The following is a 26,192-nucleotide window of genomic DNA, read 5'->3' on the forward strand; positions in this document are numbered from 1 at the left end:
CTGTCAACTTCAACAGAGATTGTGGTAGGAGGCGTGAGGCTCTGCAGCCGGTGCATGCTCATGTAGACCGGTGTGTTCTATTTTGTTTTTGTTTATGCGTCTAAACTGTACACAAACAACGTGGGGGCATGCAGATTATATGAAGGGTGAATCTTGCAGCTGTTGAAGTTAGCAGTACAGGCTCATATCCGATACTAAATAGAGGGAGGAAAAGTGAACTCTTGCAATATACTTAGTTGGGAGGCAATAATCTGCTCCTTATTATTGTTAAGAGAACTTCTCTTTCTTAATAAAAAGACTTAAAGTTGTCTTATTTACTGTTAAACAGTACACAGTAGCTTGCATATGATACAGTCTACCCACTTCAAAAATGTAGACTACACCACTGATGATGCCCAACATGTACAAAATACTTTGTATGCAACTAAGGCGACTGACATAACAAAACCAAACATGGCTAGTCAACAACTTGACTTTGACACAGCCGAAGAAGACAGTGAGTATCCAAACGGATTTAACTTGGATAAAAGGCAGTCCTCCTGCATTGCATGAAACCACTAAATCGACTACTACTGATGGAACGAAACTTCTGCCTAAGAAACAGGCCCACCAGAAAACTACGACTAAGGATGATCGCTGCAGTCGAAGTTTAACAAGGGAACCTGTTCAGTATTCTTCTGGTGGTAGTCACCTGACCAAAAAGTCGGTTACAGGTAAAAGCAAAGCTCAACCCCATGCATCAAAATTTACATCTTCCGAATCACTGTTGCCCAAGAATAAATTTGATGTTTTACTAGTTGAGGGAGGTGTAGACATGGATATTTCCCCTGTTCCTCGTCCTCCCTCGAAAATTCCGGTTGTCCCAAGATCAAGTGGTACCTAATGGTATCTGGGTAAAGAAAAGTCGTTGTACAAGTGAACTGTCGAGGGCTTAAGCCTAATTTTGAAGGATTTATGTGTCTTTTCATTGATCATAATCCATATGCCATTTGTTTACTTGACACCTTTTTTACGGGATTCTGATAATATACACGCACGCACACAGAGGCCACTTGGCTATTATATGTAGATAAACCTACTGTTTGATGGACAAAGTAATTTGACAATATTTTTTTAATTACAATAATGTGAACCCTCAAATTATGAATCTATCTCGTCATCATGGAATGTTCTAAGCAGCCGTACCACCCCATGTACACCATATCCAGTCAGATCTCACAAACGAAGCAGTTGTCTCGATTAGTACTTTGGTAGACTACTTAGGAAGACCAGACTATATGTACTTCTCCATGGATGCGTGGAAGGCATGCAGCGTAAAACATGTCAAATCCCAATGCAGACCTCTGCTGTGGCAACCACGAGACACTGGGTGCAACTGAAAAAACAAAAACAACATGGACTGTTCTTAAAAGATGGAATGTAAACTGTGAAGTGAAATTATTACCATTCAGAGATTAGAAATGCTGGTGTGAGAGTGCACTGAGTAAATGATGTCATCTTCAAAGAGTCTACTACTGAACTAACAGGTTGGTGGTTGTTATTCACTCTTTTTTCCTTTGAGTATTGACCAGCTGTTTTCTGAGGTTGTAAATTAAGACAGTCATCTAAAACCACAATCCAATACAATATTAACACCATTTAGCAAAAGCCAACAACAGCCGTCAGTGCCTCAGTGAGTGAAGTGATTCCACTCTGAAGGGACATTTTACATTTTGTTTTTTTTTTGGGGGGGGTTTACATGTTTTTTCTATAATCCAAGTAATCCTTTGTCGAATTCACACCGGGTCTTGGAAAATTATTGAAATGTTGTCATACAGATGCATACTTATTTCCGAGTGTGTTTGGTAGGGTTTTTGAATATTTAAAAAGAAGAAAATGTGTTGTGTTTAACCAGCCATCTCACACATGAATAAAGTTTTTTTTTTTTTTTTATCATTTTTTGAAACAGTAAATATCACCCAGAATGAAAACACAATGAAATATTTGTCCAGCAAGGATAACAATGCAAAATACAAGAGGATGTTTATTAGTGAACCAGCAAGTTAACAGCTTCACAACAAACCAACATCCATTTGCACAGAGAGAGCGAGAGCGTGAGAGCGAGAGAGAGAGAAGAAGACAGTGAGGAAAGAGGACAATCTCTATATTACAATAGCCAAGTGGCCTCTGTGTGTGTATGGCTTAGATCATGCAAAAACCGGGGTGAGCTGACATGTGCTTTGGCATGCTTATGTATTTTGAGACAAGGATAAACGCTGCAAAATGGAAAGTTGATAGAACAAAAATTTTTTGAGAAGTTAGTGATTTTAGCTCACCAGTAAAGAGTGGGCATTGTGCTGCAATGCACTATGGGAGTTGGGAGTTTTAAATGTTGTTTTTGTGGTTCATGTTAGTTTAACGTTGTTAGTGTTATTGATTCATTGTGTTTTTGTAGTTCAATTGGTTTAGTCACTTTAGTTAAGTGTCTTGCTTTTAATGTATCCTACCACATCTGTTTGTCAAATTAAAAGCACCTGCTTACAGCAGATTTCAGAACGACCAAAAGCTGTGCGTATGTGAGTGTGTGTGCAATTTGGATCACGCACAAACTGTGGAGACCTGATATTTGTCTTTGGGTATGCGTATGTATTTTGGATCAAGGATGAACAGCAGCAAAGCTGAATGTTGATACAATATTTTTAGAGAAGATATATATATATATATATCAGGTAACAACACTTAAGAATGGACACTGGCATTCTGGATTCACATGTTATTCCAGGGGGCAGTAAATCATCTATATATTAAAAGTGTGTGTGTGATTAGTAAGTACATAATACAATTGTAAATATGTCAAAAATACATGAATAACAAGAAACTGAAAACACATTTCCATTGTGCTCCATTTAAAAATCAAAATACAAAACAGAAGTAAAAATAAAATAATAACAATAATACTGCTAATAATCATTATAATAGTGGCAGCACGGTGCCTTAGTGGTTAGCACTGTTGCCTCACAGCGAGAAGGTCGTGGGTTCAATTCCCATGGCCTTTGTGTGGAGTTTACATGTTCTCCCCATGTGTGCATGGGTTTCCTCCGGGTGCTCCGGTTTCCTCCCACATCCAAAGACATGCGGTTTAGATGTTTAAGGTGTGTGTGGGTGTGGGTGTGTCTGTGTTTGTTTGTCTGTTTGTGGCCCTGCGACAGACTGGCGTCCTGTCCTGGGTGTACCCCGCCTCGCGCTCTATAGCTGCTGGGATAGGCTCCAGCCCCCTGCGACCCTTAATTGGACTAAGTGGTAGGAGATGAATGAATGAATGAATAATAATAGTGTGTATATGATAACAAGAACCTAAACAATTTATAAATACATTACAACAGTAAATTAACATTAAAAAATTACATAATTAACAGGAAAGCATTGAGTTCTTTAAAAAACTGTTGAGGTTCTAAAAACATTCTGGACTCACACCTTTCAAACTCATTATAGATGCTGCCAAGTTTATTACCACCCTTGAAAAATGTGAGCTACCTACCCAATGGATCCCCACAGGCAACACATTAGTGTACAGTAATTTAAAAAAAATTCAACAAAACAATCATTGTCCCGCTATAACAAGAACTCCAACTTGATCGTCTGCTTCACGAAATGGACGTCTTCATGTCTGCATCTTAATGGACACAAGAGGCACACACAGTATAACATGGCTTTTAGCCATGCATGTGATGCATGGCTAAAAGCTTGGAATCCTATTTTGCAGATGTCCAAAGTAATGGATAAGTAAGACCCTGCGTGTCCATATAGATTTTTTTCGTGAGGGAAAAGTCCTGAGTGAGCTCCCACAAATGCGTACCTCCCAGCAGTTTAAGTGTATTGTTTCACCTTTTGTGTGTGTGTGTGTGTTCTTTTTTTTTTGTGGGGGGGGGGGGGGCATAAATGCTCTTCATGATATTTATTTCTATGACAACAATAAACAGACAACGAGGTCTTGGTTTATACTCCAAGGCTCGTGCAGCAGATAACTGCGATAATCCTTCAAATGGTGATGCAAGCACCAAATTCGGCAAATACTCCTTAGACATTACTCTTTTGAAAAAACAGAATAGCCACTTGAATTTTCAATAGGTGGCCAGAGAGAGGTCAATTGAAGAATTACACAAGGTTCAAAATTTTAAAATGCTGCAATCATATTGAAAACTATACCACATTATTTGTCTGAACCTAAAGATTCCAAAAAGGTATAGTTTCAGCTATCTACGAGTAAATGTTATGGGGTAATAACAGCAAGAACAAAGGTCAAAAGTGGTGCAAATTATTGGTTGAGCTAATAGGATTAATAAATGGAATAGTTTTGACTGTGTTGAATGCTTGGTCTGCAAAATAAAGGTCAAACAATGTCAACGTCCAGTGGATTCTATGACATGTGACATATGTTACCCATAACATGATAAGTAAAGATGACACATGGAGCAATAAGTACATCTACAGTGAAATTCAGAAGTTGGGACACTCGTCTTGCTTTCTATTTTAATAGGGCACCACAGTCTCATTTGAACCCTGCGTGATATCACAGGAATTGTCCACTTACTGGGACCGCCGCTCCCGTTGTGCAATGTATACACAGCAAAACTTCACACAGGAAAATAGTGTACTGTTTTGTTTTCACCGACAGTCGCAAAAAGTGCCACTTTTTTTCAGTTCCCAGTGGAGAAGGGAAGATGACGCAAATGAGAGACATTGTGTCAGTAAGTGTTAGCCAATACAGCTAACCAGAGTAGCTGTGTTCTCTCGCCTGCAAAACGCCTTGACACATTTGTGCTCCAGGTCATAAACAAACCGCAACACATGTCCACTTTCCACCGCATTGTCGCTTTTTCTTTGCATTTTCACTTTCTTTGTGTCTAATTTGCCGAAAATCTCAGAGAAAATGCTGTGGTTCTGTTACGGAAGTAGAGATAGTCATATGCGTCATATTTTACTCCTGTAGCGCCCGCCTTCAAATGAGACTGCGCTGCCCAGTTGGGAGCCGTGCACCCCTGTATGTGTCTCTCTGCTTGTAATAACACCTCAGAATGTACATTATGTTGTAATACAGCACAAATGGCACTGCTCAAATTGCAATTTTAAAAATGCTCAGACTGCTGCACTGTGCTCCACACGTTGTGTGTTTTTGTACAATCGTAATGCCGTAATGCATCATGGTGTCGTGTCTGACCAGATTTACACACTGTCTACAGCAAACTGCAGTTGGTTGTGCTTCAAATTAAATTGCATTATACAATTTAAACCAATGACTCCCAAATGTTCTTGCAGGTTCCACCTTTTGTAGATAATATTTTTGAACTCCACCTCAAGACACAAAAATGTCTTACTTCCAAACGCCACCAGAATTTATTTTAAACATTGTAATTTATACAAAACAGCAATCTCTTCTTGAACAAAAAATATATAAAGTGACAAATCACCTTTACAGTGGTTAAAAGTAGCATTCATCTTAAATTTTAAAATATAATTAGTTTTTTAATTTCTCACAAATCTGCCCATGTTCTGGAAGCAGTGCTTAGGCATGCCTCATCAGTGTTGCAGATAAAAGACTTTCCAGCCCAAACATTGCTCAGAAACCACCAAAACAAACAAAAAATATAACTACAAAAACTTACAACAATATTTTGAACAGGATTCTAACTATTTATCAGGTTTTACAGTCAAAGATGGCGGGACACAATTGCAAGACTCAAACAACAAGCTCTTAGGACAGTATACTTTGGTCGTCAGCTGGGTCCGATACACAAAAAGGCAGTACAAAATCAGCAAACATACCAAAAACATCAGGCAAAAAGCGGGCAGATGGTCAAAAAACAAGAGGAAGCAGGCAGGACAAGAAAACACAAGGAACAGAGCTGGAAGCGAAGGCACAAGGCGCATCAATCTGGCAGAAGAAAGGTGCAAAAGGTGAGGCTTAAATACACCCAGGTGATTAGCTACAAATGAGAAGCAGGTGTGTGAGAAAGAACCAGACGAGGGTGTGGCTAGACAGAGAGAGAGAGACACTCACCATCAAACACCAGGAGACAGACAAGAGAGATCGAGACAGAAAATCCCAAGCAGGAAAAAAGGACCAGCAAGAAAATTCACCACAAAGCAAACTTAATCAAATCAAATCAAATCAATTTTATTTATATAGCACCAAATCACAACAGTTGCCCCAAGGCGCTTTATATTACAAGGCAAAAGCCATGCAATAATTACAGAAAAACCCCAACGGTCAAACGACCTCCTATGAGCAAGCACTTGGTGACAGTGGGAAGGACTGGTTGGGGCTGAGGGGAGAGAATCAGGAAAAAGACATGCTGTGGAAGACAGCAGAGAGCAATCACTAATGATTAAATGCAGAGTGGTGCATACAGAGCAAAAAGAGAAAGAAACAGTCAGTGCATCATGGGAACCCCCCAGCAGTCTAAGTCTATAGCAGCATAACTAAGGGATGGTTCAGGGTCACCTGATCCAGCCCTAACTATAAGCTTTAGCAAAAAGGAAAGTTTTAAGCCTAATCTTAAAAGTAGAGAGGGTGTCTGTCTCCCTGATCCGAATTGGGAGCTGGTTCCACAGGAGAGGAGCCTGAAAGCTGAAGCCTCTGCCTCCCATTCTACTCTTACAAACCCTAGGAACTACAAGTAAGCCTGCAGTCTGAGAGCGAAGTGCTCTATTGGGGTGATATGGTACCAAGAGGTCCCTAAGATAAGATGGGACCTGATTATTCAAAACCTTAGAAGTAAGAAGAATAATTTTAAATTCTATTCTAGAATTAACAGGAAGTCAATGAAGAGAGGCCAATATGGGTGAAATATGCTCTCTCTCCTTCTAGTCCCTGTCAGTACTCTAGCTGCAGCATTTTGAATTAACTGAAGGCTTTTCAGGGAACTTTTAGGACAACCTGATAATAATGAATTACAATAGTCCAGCCTAGAGGAAATAAATGCATGAATTAGTTTTTCAGCATCACTCTGAAGGACATATCCTGATCAAAAATGACTCCAAGATTTCTCACAGTGTTACTGGAGGTCAGGGTAATGCCATCCAGAGTAAGGATCTGGTTAAGACACCATGTTTCTAAGATTTGTGGGGCCAAGTACAATAACTTCAGTTCTATCTGAATTTAAAAGCAGGAAATTAGAGGTCATCCATGTCTTTATGTCTGTAAGACATTCCTGCAGTTTAACTAATTGGTGCGTGTCCTCTGGCTTCATGGATAGATAAAGCTGGGTATCATCTGCGTAACAATGAAAATTTAAGCAATGCTGTCTAATAATACTGCCTAAGGGAAGCATGTACAAGTATAAAGTGAATAAAATTGGTCCTAGCACAGAACCTTGTGGAACTCCATAATTAACCTTAGTCTGTGAAGAAGACTCCCCATTTACATGAACAAATTGTAATCTATTAGATAAATATGATGATATGAAATATAATCACAAAAATAACAAACATAAACTAAACATCCAAATCTTGACACTATTCATGTTGCTTTGTGTATCACTAGCTGATTACTCGCCACATGCCAGGTTTTGATTCAGAGACTGAAATGAAATCTTCACCAACAAAGCTATCACCTCCCACCTATCCCAGATTCCACAGAACTGTGAGGGCACCACTAAATCTGTCTCACGAAGACACAGCTGCTATTTCCACCACAACTACTACTACTACTACCACCACTACTACTACGCTACTGTTACTTGCAGAAATGAAGAAGTAAAAGGTGAACAGAAAAGTACAGGGTGACCCAAAAAAAAAAAATCCCAGAACCCATAAAAATGAAAAATCCTACAACGGTCCAGCAAATTTCTTGTTCCAATCATCTTCCCCAACATGTCTTAGACAACCTAGAAAAAAACAGTTTGCCTGGAGGCGTATTTCACCAACAAATCATACCATTTGGAGCATCACTTTAGAGAACATGACTTCATGCAAAGCGACCAAGATAAGTGAAACTTTGGGGAATGATCATACACAGACTAAAGTTTGTACCTTTGTAGGATTTATTGCATTTTTATAGGTTCTGGGGGTTGTTTTGTTTTGGTCACCCTGTATAACACCAACCTTTTAGCACACTGGCCAATGATGATGCTACACTAAAGTATCTCTCCCCATCTAGCAGTGCTAACTGCTACAAAGTCCCATGTCTACACCCAAGCTGTCCGTTTGCAATAACCTCACATTGCGTCCTCTCCAAGCCTTCATGGTCACACTCGTGAAAAATCAGATACTCTTGCACAGCTTTCTCATCAACACATGTAAAAATTAAATGTGATGTCAAGAACTATTAAGGAAAAAAATGGATGTTGGCAAAGCAATGCATTCTGGGTCGATTTCTTTTCCTACATGCAGTAGGGAGAATTAGCAACAAAGTTTCATAACTCACACACAGTCATGTGCATGCCAAAACAAACTGAGGCATGTCCCATTGTACCAACATTCTAATTTATAGGTACATTATAATTAATTTATTCATTCATTCATTGTCCGGGTCCAGCTCACAGTGGCAGCAGACCAAACGCCTCGTGCTACACTTCCCTATCCTTGGCCATTTTTCTCAAACCTTTTCTGGGGGATTGTGAGGTGTTCTCAGTCCAGGTGGGAAATATAATCCCTTCAGCTGGTCCTGGGTCTTCCCTGAGGCCTCCCTCAAATTAGACGTGCCTGCTGTCCCAGATTCCTGATTTTTGCTTGCAGTTTTGGACTGATTGATTAGTAGGAAAGCTTCTTTTTATTGAACTGTGTACCGTATAGCATAGTTACGAACTTAAAAGAATTACTTGTAGTGCTATTCAGCACCATTAGTCTTTTGTGTGTGCCTGCTTTTGGATAACATTTTGCTTCCTCCCTCAGAAAGACTGTTACCTATTAGACTAGTTACCCATGTGCCACAACTCTGCCTGTTTTTCAGAACACTACTATGACTATCAGAGCTATTTTTTAATTGAACTTAGTAAATCATCTTTTAGCTTGTCTTTCCTTATGGTTCTCTGTGTTGCAGAGTCCAATCCAGTCCTATACAACAGTTATTAGTTACTCACTAATACCCACTTGTGAAATTATTAGTGACATTTTATCCACAGGCTAATATTATTTTCAAACAGCATTTCTGACATTGCTTATTTGTTATTTTGAGCTTTTCTGATTGCTTATTTATTTTATATTTGTTATTTTGCGCTTTTCTGATGATTGTTATGGTCACATGAAATTTCTCCAACAGAATGAATAAACTATCCTTGTTTTTCACTTTATTCAATTTCAGTTTATTTCATTTATATAGCGCCAAATCACAACAGAGTTGCCTCAAGGCACTTCACACAAATCAAATCAAATCAATTTTATTTATATAGCGCCAAATCACAACAACAGTTACCCCACAGCGCTTTATATTACACAAGTAACCCCCAGAGCAGCAGTGGTAAGGGAAAACTCCCTCTGAGGAAGAAACCTCAAGCAGACCAGACTCAAAGGGGTGACCCTCTGCTTGGGCCATGCTACAGACATAAATTACAGAACAATTCACAAAACGAATATACAGGAAATGCTGTTGGTGCACAGGACAGGAGGGTCTCCAGCACAAATACAACTCCCATCTCTGGATGGAGCTGCACCTTAAACAGAGAAAAAACAGAATCAGGCATCAGAAAGACAACAAATACAGTATAATTTGCCAGCATTAAACAACAAGAAAAACAGCAAATACTAAGGTGATTGCCAGCCACTAGCCCTAAGCTTCACTAAAAGACCCAGAATTTAGGTAAAGTTGCGGTCGCAGCACGCTCTGTTTACTAATAAAATAAATTAAGAGTAAAAGCGTAAAACAAAACTATACCAGTATACTAGTCATACGAAAGGGAAAATAATTGCGTCTTAAGTCTGGACTTGAAAGTCTCCACAGAATCTGACTGTTTTAGTGACGCAGGGAGATCATTCCACAGAACAGGGGCACAGTAAGAGAAAGCTCTATGACCTGCAGACTTCTTATTCACCCTACAGACAAAACGTCCTGCACCCTGAGAATGCAAAGCCCAGGCCGGTATGTAAGGTATAATTAGATCAGCTAGGTAGGGAGGCGCCAGTCCACGAACTGAACCTTAAAATCTGATCTCACTGGGACAGGAAGCCAGTGAAGGCATGCCAAAATCACTGTGGTCAAACTTTCTGCTTCATGTCAAAGGTCAGGCTACAGCATTTTGAAACAATTGGATAGCCCTAATGCTGGACTGCAGTAAACCAGAAAATAGAACATTGCAGTAGTCCAATTTAGAAGAGATAAACGCATGGATCAGGGTCTCAGCATCAGCCATAGACAGGATGGGACGAATCTTTGCTATATTTTGCAGGTGGAAGAAAGCAGTCCTCGTAATATTTCTAATGTGGAGGTCAAAGGACAATGTAGGATCAAAAATTACCCCAAGGTTCCTCACTTTGTCAGTGTGATATATGACACACGAGCCTAGGCTAAGCGTTAACTGGTCAAATTGATGCCGATGTCTCACTGGACCAAGAACCATCATTTCAGTCTTATTAGATTTTAAAAGTAGGACGTTTCTAGACATCCACCTTCTCACTGATGCAAGGCAGTCTTCTAAGGATTTATGTAAACAAGATTACCAGCAGTTATTGGCATGTACAACTGAGTATCATCAGCTTAGCAGTGAAAGGTAATCCCAAAACACCGCAATATGTGCCGTAGGGGTGCTACATAAAGGGTTAAAAGCAGGGGGCCTAAGACAAACCCCTGTGGAACCCCAAATTTCATGTCACTAAGGTTAGAGGTAGTGTTACTGTACAAAACACAGTGAGAACGGCATGTCAAGTATGACGTCAACCATGCAAGGGCACTCCCAGTAATCCCAAAATGATTTTCCAACCTATCAAGTAGAATATGATTATCCACGGTATCGTTTCTGTGAATCATGGTATCATGAATTTGATACCATGGATAATCCTAAATACACCCAATGTACACCCACCCAGTGCACAATACTGAGTGTATTGTGCACTGAGATCTAACAGCCTCTTGTGAAGGTGAATGTGATGTCACTGAACCTGAAGACACTCCAGATTCTTCTGCTAACTTTGGCAGCTTCTGTGGTTCAAAGAAAAATACCGAAGAGGTTTTTAAACCTTTTCAAGAACAAGTGAAATGTCTGAAATTCGGTTTGCGTTTATGAGGATCCATGCATAGCAGACATGGATTATTTGGAATATTTGTTTTAGCAGGTTTTCAGGGTCTCATGGATGCAGGCTCTTACTAACGTTATGAAAAGCATAAAATTACAAATTAAAAATAAAAATTACATTGTGGTATTTCTGTGAAGGCTCTCAGTTGTAGAGTAGAGAAGCTTGAATCTTCGACTGGACTGGGTTGCTTGTTGCGAGGACATTTCACTTCTAATCGCAGAAGCTTCCTCAGCTAAAATTCTTGCTCTGGTAGTCTGACTTCTGTCTTGACTCTTGTAGAGAAGAATAACAGAAGCCAGCAAAAGCTGTAGTTTTAAACCTAACCAGACCCCTTCTATCGAGAGTCAGGCTGCTATTGGCTAGTGACTAACAATTGCTCTAATTAGCACCTATTGTGCTCTAGTTAGCCTCCTCCTAATGACAGGGCAGCTGTCCCTCCTAACGATGGGACTGATGACTCTCCTGATGACTCTGCTGACAATGTGAATGACTCATTACCATAAACAAAAGACTGAAACTGCTTTGACCTGAGTACCACATTATAAACAGGGGACAAAGCATGTCTCAGACCCCCTCACCAGTTAAGACTGGGTTTCAACTGTTTTACATACAGTGCTTCCTTCACAAACCATTTCTTTTCTCTGGATAAGATTTTAACTTCCTTGTCCTCAACGTGTGGTTAGTGTCTTTAAGGTGGAGATGAACTGCAGACTGAGGTCCACCGGCGCCCTCTCTGCAGTGCTGGTATAGCCTTTTGTGCAACAGCTGCTTAGTCTCACCTTTGTAGTGTTCATTACAGTTTTCCTGACATCTGATATAATACACTACATTGCTCTGTTTGTAACTAGGGATCATGTCCTTAGGGTGAACTAATTTCTGTCTCAAGGTGTTAACAGGTTTAAAGTAAACTGGGATTTTGTGCTGCCTGAAGATCCTCTGTAGCTTTTCACCTACCCCTGCTAAATAAGGGAGAGACACTCCTCTTCTTCTTGGCTCCGTTTCCTGTCTGTCTGGGCTCTTTGTTCTTTGGGATTTCTGCACTTTATCCAGGGACCATCATGGGTACCCACATACTGTGAGGGCTTTCCGTACATGTTGTTGTTCTTTAGCTCTTCCCTCTGTAGTTGTGGGCACCTGTAGGGGTCTTTGTTCAAAGAGTCCTGATCACCCCGAGCTTATGTTCAAGGGGGTGGTTTGAGCCAAAGAGCAGATACCCACTCACACTGACCAATATCTGCTCTTTGGCTCAATGTAATGCAGTGTAGTGTATTGAGGCATTCGTGTGTAAAGCACTTTGAGCGTCTGATGCAGATGGAAAAGTGCTATATAAATGAAGTCCATTTACCATTTGTCTCAGTACACTCACCTTTAAATGGGTACTGGGAAAGAAACCTTTGGACCAGTGTCTGGTCCAGGAAGGGTTGTAGACTCTCATCCACATGACATTATGGAATCCGGAGATAAGCATAAGCCCCAGGGTCTATTTGGCATATATTTCTCTTTCTCAGGATGGTAGTGGGTAGCATGGTGACTCAGTAGTTAGCACTGTTGCCTCACACCAAGAAGGTCATGGGATTGATTCCCACCTGTGACCTTTCTGTGTGGAGTTTTCATGTTCTCCCCGTGTTTTTGTGGTTTCTCTCCAGGTGCTCCTGCTTCCTCCCATGATATGCATGTCTTAGTGTACTAAGACATGTATATCATGTACAGATGGGTAGTGGCCAGCCATGTCTGAGTGCACACAGCATGGTGAGCTGCCTCTCAACTGATCACCAGCCAGAGACTAACTGACAGCTGCAAATGATGGCTCAGTGCATTTATAGACCACAGCCAGGGCAGGCTATGGTCTATAAATAAGTACTACAATAACTGCATACACAACATGCCAAAATAACTAAAACAAAATGATCACATAACATAGAGAGTGACACCTTGCGCTGAACGGGGGTGTGTCTGCCAACAGCAGCAGGTGTTGAGATCTCTGGACCTGGACGTCACCGCTGTACAATACGTACTGTGTTTTGAAGGACAGGACCTTACAACTGTCCACCATGACACACGTGTGCTTGCTGTTGTCATGTGGAAATACATAAAACATATATCGCTTTTGCGATGGGCTGGAGCGCGCGCACAGCATGCACACTGACAGGCTGTCCCAGGTGAAATGGACCGTTAGATCATGTGAACACACAGCAGGCAATCTGAATATCACATCTGTCTGACAAGACGCGTGTCCTTTGAGCAGCGCGTTGCAGGACAGACACCGCGTCATGTGCAACATAGCTCAGGTGGATTTCTTTGTAAATCTTAAAATTGGACCCTAAAATAAAATAAAATGCCAGCTTCGTAGTCAGAAGCAATAATATCAGTTATTCCAAACAAGACAAAAACAATAAAAGATGACAGACTGAATCTGCGCCCCCGCTGAGGAAGAGGACACTGTGGAGGTGAAAAACATCTGTGCTTTGGATGTTGACGCACACACACATACACACGGATCAGCTCTCGCTGGAGTCCAGCCAGCGCACATATCTGAGTTAGTACACACTTAAGGGGGAAAGTTCAGTACTGGCAAAACTGGCCCGCGTGTCTGTTTTGTTTTATTTTATCTGAAATTTTCACGGAGAAGTCCTGCGGAGAAGGAGTTCGTAAAAGTGGCAAAATGGTAAATGGACTGCATTTATATAGTACTTTTCCATCTGCATCAGACACTCAAAGCGCTTTACAATAATGCCTCACGTTCACCCCGATGTCAGGGTGCTGCCATACAAGACACTCAATACACACCGGGAGCAATAGGGGATGAAAGACCTTGCCCAAGGGCCCTTAGTGATTTTCGAGTCAGGCTGGGATTTGAACCAAGGATCTTCTGGTCTCAAGCCCAACGCCCTTAACCACTAGACCATCACCTCCCCCAATGCAGTACAGCATTTTGGATTCGAGAGCGCAAAGAGCACTGCTTTTGGTTGCTTTGCAGTGGTTGGTGGTGGTTGGTGGTGTTTACTTTTCTTTAAATTTGGCACAACTGTTCAGCCATAAATGACTGTTTCCGTTTGTGTTTCACAAGATCCTGGCTGTTGTGTTTAACAGAAAAGTGCGTGTGTAGGTCTTCCAGGAAAATGACTGTGTATTCAGAAAAAGAACAGCGACTTTCTGTACAGCTCACTCATCCCCTCACCAACACTGCTCTGCCAGAGGTGGATCCAGGGTTGTATAGGGGCTGAGGCCCCTCCTGGTTTCTCCAGACACCACACTGGCTTTCTTTTTGTGTTGCCATTTCACTCTCCACTTGTTTTGGATTTTACATACACAGTGTTGTATAATGGTGTTCACTAAATGGTGCTCTCATTATACTAAATCGTTCCCTCGTTTTACTAAATCATGCGCTCGTTTTAGAAATTGTGCGTTCATTTTACAATGCTTAAAATGTGTGCACACTTAGTAAAACGAGAACACAGTATAGTAAATTGTGCACATAATATAGTCAAATTAGCGTACAGTTTAACAGAACGTGCGTACAATATAGTAAAACATGCACACATTCTCTCAACACGCAAAACATTTTGCAATGACACTTCTAGGGCTCCGTACAAAAGATAGAAATGCTGACACAATTTAGTACTCATTATAGAGGATCTTATTGAAATTACACCCAACATGTGAGTTATCTTAACATCAGATAACTGAAACTCTTGTCTCAGTCGGCAAAAGTGGCAATTCTGAACTGTGAGTCATCGCAACTGGAGCTGATCACTTGTTTTATCTGCTTACCTACCTTTCTGTAGGCAATCATATTTGGGGAGTCATCATCTGTGTCAAAGCTGCTCATGGACCTCATGCAGAGCAGAGGTCGTGTTGGAGTTGTCTGTGTGTCCTTCTTCACTTCTCCAGCTCCTTCATCAGGCTCCATCCTTTGTTCTTCAAGCTGCTGGAGCTGTTCCTCCTCCTCCTCCTCCTGCTGAGGCGGCTGCACCGATGTTGTTTCAGCCATCACTGGTTTCCTTTTGAGTCTTGTCTGGTGGTGTTATCCTCGCCGTTCTATCAGCAGCAGACTCTTCCTCTTTGTGTTTCTCATCTAAAAGTTGCTCTGCGAAGAAAGAGGAAGATGAAATAGAGCATCAACCCACAGCTGGACTCTAAAACAAATCTCTCTCTTTCTTTCTCTCTCTCTCTCTCTCTCTCTCTGCCCCCCCACCCCAGGCACATTAAGAATCGTGAAGTTTCCTGTTATTGCTCCTCTGCACTCTTGAACAGACAGAAGAAAACATATTTAAATTCATTTTCTTTTTACTGCACACTGTCTCTTATCATGCTGTCATTTATATCAAGACACTGTTGGATCTTATATTTCCTTCATCACATTTCCCACAGGACACATTAAAACTTTGTCATTATTTGCGATGAGAACCACTGAATAATCATCTGCCATCTTGACTATTAGGATGTCTTTGAAAACAAAATAAAAATGCAGTATAAGGATTATGTTTAATACAAATCAACATCTTTATGGATTTCTTGAGAAAAGTCATGAAATGTGGAAACAAATATTTCCAAGTCACTGAATATGGACTGTGTGAAGAAGTGCAGACACACAGAATAGTGATGATAAATCTGTCTGGAGGAGGAAGGTTTCAATCAATCAATCAATTTTATTTATATAGCGCCAAATCACAACAAACAGTTGCCCCAAGGCACTTTATATTGTAATGCAAGGCCATACAATAATTACGTAAAAACCCCAACGGTCAAAACGACCCCCTGTGAGCAAGCACTTGGCGACAGTGGGAAGGAAAAACTCCCTTTTAACAGGAAGAAACCTCCAGCAGAACCAGGCTCAGGGAGGGGCAGTCTTCTGCTGGGACTGGTTGGGGCTGAGGGAGAGAACCAGGAAAAAGACATGCTGTGGAGGGGAGCAGAGATCAATCACTAATGATTAAATGCAGAGTGGTGCATACAGAGCAAAAAGAGAAAGAAATACTCAGTGCATCATGGGAACCCCCCAGCAGTCTAAGTCTATAGCAGCATAACTAAGGGATGGTTCAGGGTCACCTGATCCAGCCCTAACTATAAGCTTTAGCAAAAAGGAAAGTTTTAAGCCTAATCTTAAAAGTAGAGAGGGTGTCTGTCTCCCTGATCTGAATTGGGAGCTGGTTCCACAGGAGAGGAGCCTGAAAGCTGAAGGCTCTGCCTCCCATTCTACTCTTACAAACCCTAGGAACTACAAGTAAGCTTGCAGTCTGAGAGCGAAGTGCTCTATTGGGGTGATATGGTACTATGAGGTCCCTAAGATAAGATGGGACCTGATTATTCAAAACCTTATAAGTAAGAAGAAGAATTTTAAATTCTATTCTAGAATTAACAGTAAGCCAATGAAGAGAGGCCAATATGGGTGAGATATGCTCTCTCCTTCTAGTCCCCGTTAGTACTCTAGCTGCAGCATTTTGAATTAACTGAAGGCTTTTCAGGGAACGTTTAGGACAACCTGATAATAATGAATTACAATAGTCCAGCCTAGAGGAAATAAATGCATGAATTAGTTTTTCAGCATCACTCTGAGACAAGACCCTTCTGATTTTAGAGATATTGCGTAAATGCAAAAAAGTAGTCCTACATATTTGTTTAATATGCGCTTTGAATGACATATCCTGATCAAAAATGACTCCAAGATTTCTCACAGTATTACTAGAGGTCAGGGTAATGCCATCCAGAGTAAGGATCTGGTTAGACACCATGTTTCTAAGATTTGTGGGGCCAAGTACAATAACTTCAGTTTTATCTGAGTTTAAAAGCAGAAAATTAGAGGTCATCCATGTCTTTATGTCTGTAAGACAATCCTGCAGTTTAGCTAATTGGTGTGTGTCCTCTGGCTTCATGGATAGATAAAGCTGGGTATCATCTGCGTAACAATGAAAATTTAAGCAATGCCGTCTAATAATACTGCCTAAGGGAAGCATGTATAAAGTGTATAAAATTGGTCCTAGCACAGAACCTTGTGGAACTCCATAATTAACCTTAGTCTGTGAAGAAGATTCCCCATTTACATGAACAAATTGTAATCTATTAGATAAATATGATTCAAACCACCGCAGCGCAGTGCCTTTAATACCTATGGCATGCTCTAATCTCTGTAATAAAATTTTATGGTCAACAGTATCAAAAGCAGCACTGAGGTCTAACAGAACAAGCACAGAGATGAGTCCACTGTCCGAGGCCATAAGAAGATCATTTGTAACCTTCGCTAATGCTGTTTCTGTACTATGATGAATTCTAAAACTTGACTGAAACTCTTCAAATAGACCATTCCTCTGCAGATGATCAGTTAGCTGTTTTACAACTACCCTTTCAAGAATTTTTGAGAGAAAAGGAAGGTTGGAGATTGGCCTATAATTAGCTAAGATGGCTGGGTCAAGTGATGGCTTTTTAAGTAATGGTTTAATTACTGCCACCTTAAAAGCCTGTGGTACATAGCCAACTAATAAAGATAGATTGATCATATTTAAGATCGAAGCATTAAATAATGGTAGGACTTCCTTGAGCAGCCTGGTAGGAATGGGGTCTAATAGACATGTTGATGGTTTGGATGAAGTAACTAATGAAAATAACTCAGACAGTACAATCTGAGAGAAAGAGTCTAACCAAATACCGGCATCACTGAAAGCAGCCAAAGATAACGATACGTCTTTGGGATGGTTATGAGTAATTTTTTCTCTAATAGTTAAAATTTTATTAGCAAAGAAAGTCATGAAGTCATTACTAGTTAAAGTTAAAGGAATACTCGGCTCAATAGAGCTCTGACTCTTTGTCAGCCTGGCTACAGTGCTGAAAAGAAATCTGGGGTTGTTCTTATTTTCTTCAATTAGTGATGAGTAGTAAGATGTCCTAGCTTTACGGAGGGCTTTTTTATAGAGCAACAGACTCTTTTTCCAGGCTAAGTGAAGATCTTCTAAATTAGTGAGACACCATTTCTTCTCCAACTTACGGGTTATCTGCTTTAAGCTGCGAGTTCGTGAGTTATACCACGGAGTCAGGCACTTCTGATTTAAAGCTCTCTTTTTCAGAGGAGCTACAGCATCCAAAGTTGTCTTCATTGAGGATGTAAAACTGTTGACGAGATACTCTATCTCACTTACAGAGTTTAGGTAGCTACTCTGCACTGTGTTGGTATATGGCATTAGAGAACATAAAGAAGGAATCATATCCTTAAACCTAGTTACAGCGCTTTCTGAAAGACTTCTAGTGTAATGAAACTTATTCCCCACTGCTGGGTAGTCCATCAGAGTAAATGTAAAAGAAATAATCAGACAGAAGGGAGTTTTCAGGGAATACTGTTAAGTCTTCAATTTCCATACCATAAGTCAGAACAAGATCTAAGATATGATTAAAGTGATGGGTGGACTCATTTACATTTTGAGCAAAGCCAATTGAGTCTAATAATAGATTAAATGCAGTGTTGAGGCTGTCATTCTCAGCATCTGTGTGGATGTTAAAATTGCCCACTATAATTATCTTATCTGAGCCAAGCACTAAGTCAGACAAAAGGTCTGAAAATTCACAGAGAAACTCACAGTAACGACCAGGTGGACGATAGATAATAGCAAATAAAACTGGTTTTTGGGACTTCCAATTTGGATGGACAAGACTAAGAGTCAAGCTTTCAAATGAATTAAAGCTCTGTCTGGGTTTTTGATTAATTAATAAGCTGGAATGGAAGATTGCTGCTAATCCTCCGCCTCGGCCCGTGCTACGAGCATTCTGACAGTTAGTGTGACTTGGGGGAGTTGACTCATTTAAACTAACTGTTTCAGAAATCAAACTGTTGTGCAAGAAGCAGACAAGTGACAGAAGCCACCAAGGCTCTCAGAGGAGTTACACACGTCGGTGGCTGTGACTAGAGAAACTGTCCAACTTTGTCTTTGTCTGCTGTCCGCTGCACCACCAGCTTCATGATGCATTATGCATAAATTATATTCCAGAACCTCACAGTACAGAAAGTACAGAAATATAAAATAAATCCATTTTCTTCATGATGGAGGAGCATAGAAGGATTTTCATACTAAAAGACATCAAATGTCTTCTGTCAAACTGAAGCTAAAATACATTTTTCACTGCTGATGAAACAGACTAAAGTTGCAGAATGTACAGTCTTTGGTGTCCTCAGTAGTTTTCCTCTTGCAACTACTTGTTGTGTAATCTTTTGTTAAAGAAATATGGTGTGCTAAATGGAAAACTTATGATAGTATGTAACACCAGGAAAGGAGGTCATTGTGTTCTTCTGATGACATTGAACAGATGTTCAACAGAAAATATGTTTTATGTAAAATGTATGTTTTCTTTCAAAGGAGACTATAAGACCAGAATTTGGAGTTAAATGTAGTTTGACTGGAAAACTTAATCTGTAGAGAAAATGAATATTGGATTTTTAAAAAATGTGGGATTCACCAGAGGAGTAAATTTTCATGCCTCAGTGCCTGTTGACCCAGAGTTAAACCAACTGGTTGGTAATTTTCCATGACTAAGGGTTTTTAACACCACGAAATGAACTAATTTGCATTTGTAAAATGATGTCATTAATAACTGTTTTTATTGGTGCAAAAAGTGCTAAGTTTAGAAAGACCACTCATTTTGGGTGGAGTCACTGACCCCTGAAGTGTATAAAATGCATTGTCCAGTGTAAATTCTTGGAAGCGGTCGTGGTGGTTTGTAACGTGATCTCTGTGTGCTGCTTCCTTTTGCCAGCAAAATAAAAATTGTTGCTTTGGGACTTTAATTCTCTCTGATTTTTGTGGACACCTTTAAGGAAATGATTTTATGATTGAGCAGCGGAAAAACCTAGACTCATGTCTGGTGAGTAAGGACTTTGTTCTAAATTTGCCACGACATACTGACTCCAGCCAGATTTGTCCAAGACATATTTACTAGTAACTTGAAAATGTTCATGTACCCATCCCCTGACATGTCCAAAGAAAGCTGGCTGTTGAAGTGATAATTTGTTTTAAAAAAAATCCTTCTTTTTAGCTTGGCCAATTACTTATGGGCTCTGAAAATAGGACGGTATAAAAATGGCTGTAGTTCCTAAATTGTTAATGTCACATTTTTATGAACACCTTAAATTAAAGGTGCTGGAACAAGTGATTTCCCCCACTGTGGAATCAATAAAGTTGATCTTATCTTCCAATCCAGCCTCAGTGTACCACAGCCCACACAAAAATGTATGACAGCCATCCCAGCTGGTGGCTGATTCAAGGTAGAGGTCAAAGAAGGATTACACAGGAGTCAACATTTAGAAATGTCCCAATCAAATTAAAAATGGTGTAGTAGTATACCACATTATTTATCTGATGATAAAGATTTCAAAAAGACAAGAGTTTATCAATGACAATTTTATGAAGTCATGGGGTGACAAAGGTCAATTCAGTTTGTTGGGGTGGGGGGTCAATCACTGCTTGGGGTGACACAAACTATTGCTGAACTAAGAGGATTAGTAAAAGGAACAGAATTGTCTGTGTTGAATCCTTCAGCTCCAAAATAAGGGTAAAAAAAATTCAACGTCTATTGAATTCTGCTCACGTTACTTTGTAACGTGACGATAACTCAGCACAAGCGATAGTGCAAACTCCTCCTTTTAAGAACTCGATAAGTTCAACTTGTTCAATTAGTTTAATTTGCCAGCAAGATGTGTTGGTATCAATTAATATTGTTTGGTCCCCTCTCCTCTCAGGGTAATGATGAGGCATTTAGCAGGTTGACATCATTGTAGGTTTTGCAGGTTTGTAGACAGCAAGTCTTTACTTTCATTGATTGAATTGGAGACTCGGCTCCGCACCGTGGAAAATTCTACAGCTAGCCAGGTCCCTGTAGTCGGTGCGGACCAAGGTAGCTTAGCCGCCGTTAGTTCCCCCCTGGCAGATCCCGAGCAGCCGGGAAAGCAGGCTGACTGGGTGACTGTGAGGAGGAAGCGTAGCCCTAAACAGAAGCCCCGTGTACACCGCCAACCCGTTCACATCTCTAACCGTTTTTCCCCGCTCGACGACACACCCGCCGAGGATCAAACTCTGGTTATTGGCGACTCTTTTGAGAAATGTGAAGTTAGCGACACCAGCAACCATAGTCAATTGTCTTCCGGGGGCCAGAGCAGGCGACATTGAAGGAAATTTGAAACTGCTGGCTAAGGCTAAGCGTAAATTTGGTAAGATTGTAATTCACGTCGGCAGTAATGACACCCGGTTACGCCAATCGGAGGTCACTAAAATTAACATTAAATCTGTGTGTAACTTTGCAAAAACAATGTCGGACTCTGTAGTTTTCTCTGGGCCCCTCCCCAATCAGACCGGGAGTGACATGTTTAGCCGCATGTTCTCCTTGAATTGCTGGCTGTCTGAGTGGTGTCCAAAAAATGAGGTGGGCTTCATAGATAATTGGCAAAGCTTCTGGGGAAAACCTGGTCTTGTTAGGAGAGACGGCATCCATCCCACTTTGGATGGAGCAGCTCTCATTTCTAGAAATCTGGCCAATTTTCTTAAATCTTCCAAACCGTGACTATCCAGGGTTGGGACCAGGAAGCAGAGTTGTAGTCTTACACACCTCTCTGCAGCTTCTCTCCCCCTGCCATCCCCTCATTACCCCATCCCCGTAGAGACGGTGCCTGCTCCCAGACCACCAATAACCAGCAAAAATCTATTTAAGCATAAAAATTCAAAAAGAAAAAATAATATAGCACCTTCAACTGCACCACAGACTAAAACAGTTAAATGTGGTCTATTAAACATTAGGTCTCTCTCTTCTAAGTCCCTGTTGGTAAATGATATAATAATTGATCAACATATTGATTTATTCTGCCTTACAGAAACCTGGTTACAGCAGGATGAATATGTTAGTTTAAATGAGTCAACACCCCCGAGTCACACTAACTGTCAGAATGCTCGTAGCACGGGCTGGGGCGGAGGATTAGCAGCAATCTTCCATTCCAGCTTATTAATTAATCAAAAACCCAGACAGAGCTTTAATTCATTTGAAAGCTTGTCTCTTAGTCTTGTCCATCCAAATTGGAAGTCCCAAAAAACAGTTTTATTTGTTATTATCTATCGTCCACCTGGTCATTACTGTGAGTTTCTCTGTGAATTTTCAGACCTTTTGTCTGACTTAGTGCTTAGCTCAGATGGGATAATTATGGTGGGCGATTTTAACATCCACACAGATGCTGAGAATGACAGCCTCAACACTGCATTTAATCTATTATTAGACTCTATTGGCTTTGCTCAAAAAGTAAATGAGTCCACCCACCACTTTAATCATATCTTAGATCTTGTTCTGACTTATGGTATGGAAATAGAAGACTTAACAGTATTCCCTGAAAACTCCCTTCTGTCTGATCATTTCTTAATATTTACATTTACTCTGATGGACTACCCAGCAGTGGGGAATAAGTTTCATTACACTAGAAGTCTTTCAGAAAGCGCTGTAACTAGGTTTAAGGATATGATTCCTTCTTTATGTTCTCTAATGCCATATACCAACACAGTGCAGAGTAGCTACCTAAACTCTGTAAGGGAGATAGAGTATCTCGTCAATAGTTTTACATCCTCATTGAAGACAACTTTGGATGCTGTAGCTCCTCTGAAAAAGAGAGCTTTAAATCAGAAGTGTCTGACTCCATGGTATAACTCACAAACTCGTAGCTTAAAGCAGATAACCCGTAAGTTGGAGAGGAAATGGCGTCTCACTAATTTAGAAGATCTTCACTTAGCCTGGAAAAAGAGTCTGTTGCTCTATAAAAAAGCCCTCCGTAAAGCTAGGACATCTTTCTACTCATCACTAATTGAAGAAAATAAGAACAACCCCAGGTTTCTTTTCAGCACTGTAGCCAGGCTGACAAAGAGTCAGAGCTCTATTGAGCTGAGTATTCCATTAACTTTAACTAGTAATGACTTCATGACTTTCTTTGCTAACAAAATTTTAACTATTAGAGAAAAAATTACTCATAACCATCCCAAAGACATATCGTTATCTTTGGCTGCTTTCAGTGATGCCAGTATTTGGTTAGACTCTTTCTCTCCGATTGTTCTGTCTGAGTTATTTTCATTAGTTACTTCATCCAAACCATCAACATGTTTATTAGACCCCATTCCTACCAGGCTGCTCAAGGAAGCCCTACCATTATTTAATGCTTCGATCTTAAATATGATCAATCTATCTTTGTTAGTTGGCTATGTACCACAGGCTTTTAAGGTGGCAGTAATTAAACCATTACTTAAAAAGCCATCACTTGACCCAGCTATCTTAGCTAATTATAGGCCAATCTCCAACCTTCCTTTTCTCTCAAAAATTCTTGAAAGGGTAGTTGTAAAACAGCTAACTGATCATCTGCAGAGGAATGGTCTATTTGAAGAGTTTCAGTCAGGTTTTAGAATTCATCATAGTACAGAAACAGCATTAGTGAAGGTTACAAATGATCTTCTTATGGCCTCGGACAGTGGACTCATCTCTGTGCTTGTTCTGTTAGACCTCAGTGCTGCTTTTGATACTGTTGACCATAAAATTTTATTACAGAGATTAGAGCATGCCGTAGGTATTAAAGGCACTGCGCTGCGGTGGTTTGAATCATATTTGTCTAATAGATTACAATTTGTTCATGTAAATGGGGAATCTTCTTCACAGACTAAAGTTAATTGTGGAGTTCCACAGGGTTCTGTGCTAGGACCAATTTTGTTCACTTTGTACATGCTTCCCTTAGGCAGTATTATTAGACGGTATTGCTTAAATTTTCATTGTTACGCAGATGATACCCAGCTTTGTCTATCCATGAAGCCAGAGGACACACACCAATTAGCTAAACTGCAGGATTGTCTTACAGACATAAAGACATGGATGACCTCTAATTTCCTGCTTTTAAACTCAGATAAAACTGAAGTTATTGTACTTGGCCCCACAAATCTTAGAAACATGGTGTCTAACCAGATCCTTACTCTGGATGGCATTACCCTGACCTCTAGTAATACTGTGAGAAATCTTGGAGTCATTTTTGATCAGGATATGTCATTCAAAGCGCATATTAAACAAATATGTAGGACTACTTTTTTGCATTTACGCAATATCTCTAAAATCAGAAGGGTCTTGTCTCAGAGTGATGCTGAAAAACTAATTCATGCATTTATTTCCTCTAGGCTGGACTATTGTAATTCATTATTATCAGGTTGTCCTAAAAGTTCCCTAAAAAGCCTTCAGTTAATTCAAAATGCTGCAGCTAGAGTACTGACGGGGACTAGAAGGAGAGAGCATATCTCACCCATATTGGCCTCTCTTCATTGGCTTCCTGTTAATTCTAGAATAGAATTTAAAATTCTTCTTCTTACTTATAAGGTTTTGAATAATCGGGTCCCATCTTATCTTAGGGACCTCGTAGTACCATATCACCCCAATAGAGCGCTTCGCTCTCAGACTGCAGGCTTACTTGTAGTTCCTAGGGTTTGTAAGAGTAGAATGGGAGGCAGAGCCTTCAGCTTTCAGGCTCCTCTCCTGTGGAACCAGCTCCCAGTTCAGATCAGGGAGACAGACACCCTCTCTACTTTTAAGATTAGGCTTAAAACTTTCCTTTTTGCTAAAGCTTATAGTTAGGGCTGGATCAGGTGACCCTGAACCATCCCTTAGTTATGCTGCTATAGACGTAGACTGCTGGGGGGTTCCCATGATGCACTGTTTCTTTCTCTTTTTGCTCTGTATGCACCACTCTGCATTTAATCATTAGTGATCGATCTCTGCTTCCCTCCACAGCATGTCTTTTTCCTGGTTCTCTCCCTCAGCCCCAACCAGTCCCAGCAGAAGACTGCCCCTCCCTGAGCCTGGTTCTGCTGGAGGTTTCTTCCTGTTAAAAGGGAGTTTTTCCTTCCCACTGTAGCCAAGTGCTTGCTCACAGGGGGTCGTTTTGACCGTTGGGGTTTTACATAATTATTGTATGGCCTTGCCTTACAATATAAAGCGCCTTGGGGCAACTGTTTGTTGTGATTTGGCGCTATATAAAAAAATTGATTGATTGATTGATAACTGAGCCTCTTTCTGGGGTTGCCATGACTTGCTGATGCCAGACGGCCTTCACCCTGCCGACATCTTAAATGTGAACATAGAGTTCTACAAGTAGGGTAACATTAGGATCAGTGCTGTCCTTCCGCACATGCAAATACACACTGCGCATAGGGCACCATGCAGCATGGGGGCACCACAAAAATCATCCTAATAGGCTACTAGTAATGATATATCTAAAATTTATGTAAACCATGTTAATGGGTATAAACAAAAGTAATCGAATGAGGAGTCATGCAGGCAGGAAGCGGCGTGGGCAGCCTCTGTGCGTGTGTCACCGCCTGCGACACAGCAGACAGTTTTACATTGATGAACAAAAGCTGCTGCGGCCTGAGAATCTTGGCACTGCGCTACAGACAAGAGGAGAGTCTGTCAGTCTGTCTCCCACCTGGGAGAAGACAGTGTGGAGGTCTCTGTCCGGATATGTGGTTGCGTGGCACAGAAGGTGGGTGGACACAAATGCAAACTCTCAGACAATACATAGGATGTAATGATAAGCTTTATATCAAAAAACAGTCCAGGGTCCGGTACACAGAAAGGCAGGCAGCATAGCAAAGGTACAGATGAGGGCAAGATAAAATACAGGGTCAGGAACAGGCTGAGGTCAAAAGGCATGGAGAGCCACAATATCAGAGGCTGAGGCAAAAGGCAAAATCCGGATAAACAGAACGAGGTCAAAAATGTTATGAGGCAAACGAGATGAGATCAAGGCTGGAATGAAGATAGAAAGATGAAGGAGCTGGCACCGCAGTGAGGGAAGTGAGGGCTTAAATAACAGGTGATGTATCAAGGTGCATGTGTAATCAAGGGTTCTGGAAGGAGATGTCTGGTGAAGCAAAGAGGTGGGAAGAAAGGCAAGAGAGACAGGTTGTATGAATGAAAACCAGTGGTGAAAGTATAACGTGCCCACAGAC

The 26,192-nt window shown here is 40.7% G+C and overlaps 1 protein-coding gene across 1 annotated transcript in view; it reads right to left on the bottom strand.

Moving 5' to 3' along the window:
• The window catches only part of LOC117503563 (regulator of G-protein signaling 6-like), a 168,519-nt gene extending 153,323 nt beyond the window's left edge, over positions 1 to 15,196 (bottom strand). Inside the window, exon 1 of the mRNA XM_034162823.1 lies at positions 14,981 to 15,196. Coding sequence (XP_034018714.1) covers positions 14,981 to 15,196 — 216 coding nt within the window. The remainder of the gene's footprint in view (positions 1 to 14,980) is intronic.
• Between the last annotated feature and the right edge of the window lie 10,996 nt (positions 15,197 to 26,192).

Source organism: Thalassophryne amazonica, chromosome 21 (assembly GCF_902500255.1).
Source record: "Thalassophryne amazonica chromosome 21, fThaAma1.1, whole genome shotgun sequence".
In the NCBI taxonomy this organism is placed as follows: domain Eukaryota; kingdom Metazoa; phylum Chordata; class Actinopteri; order Batrachoidiformes; family Batrachoididae; genus Thalassophryne; species Thalassophryne amazonica.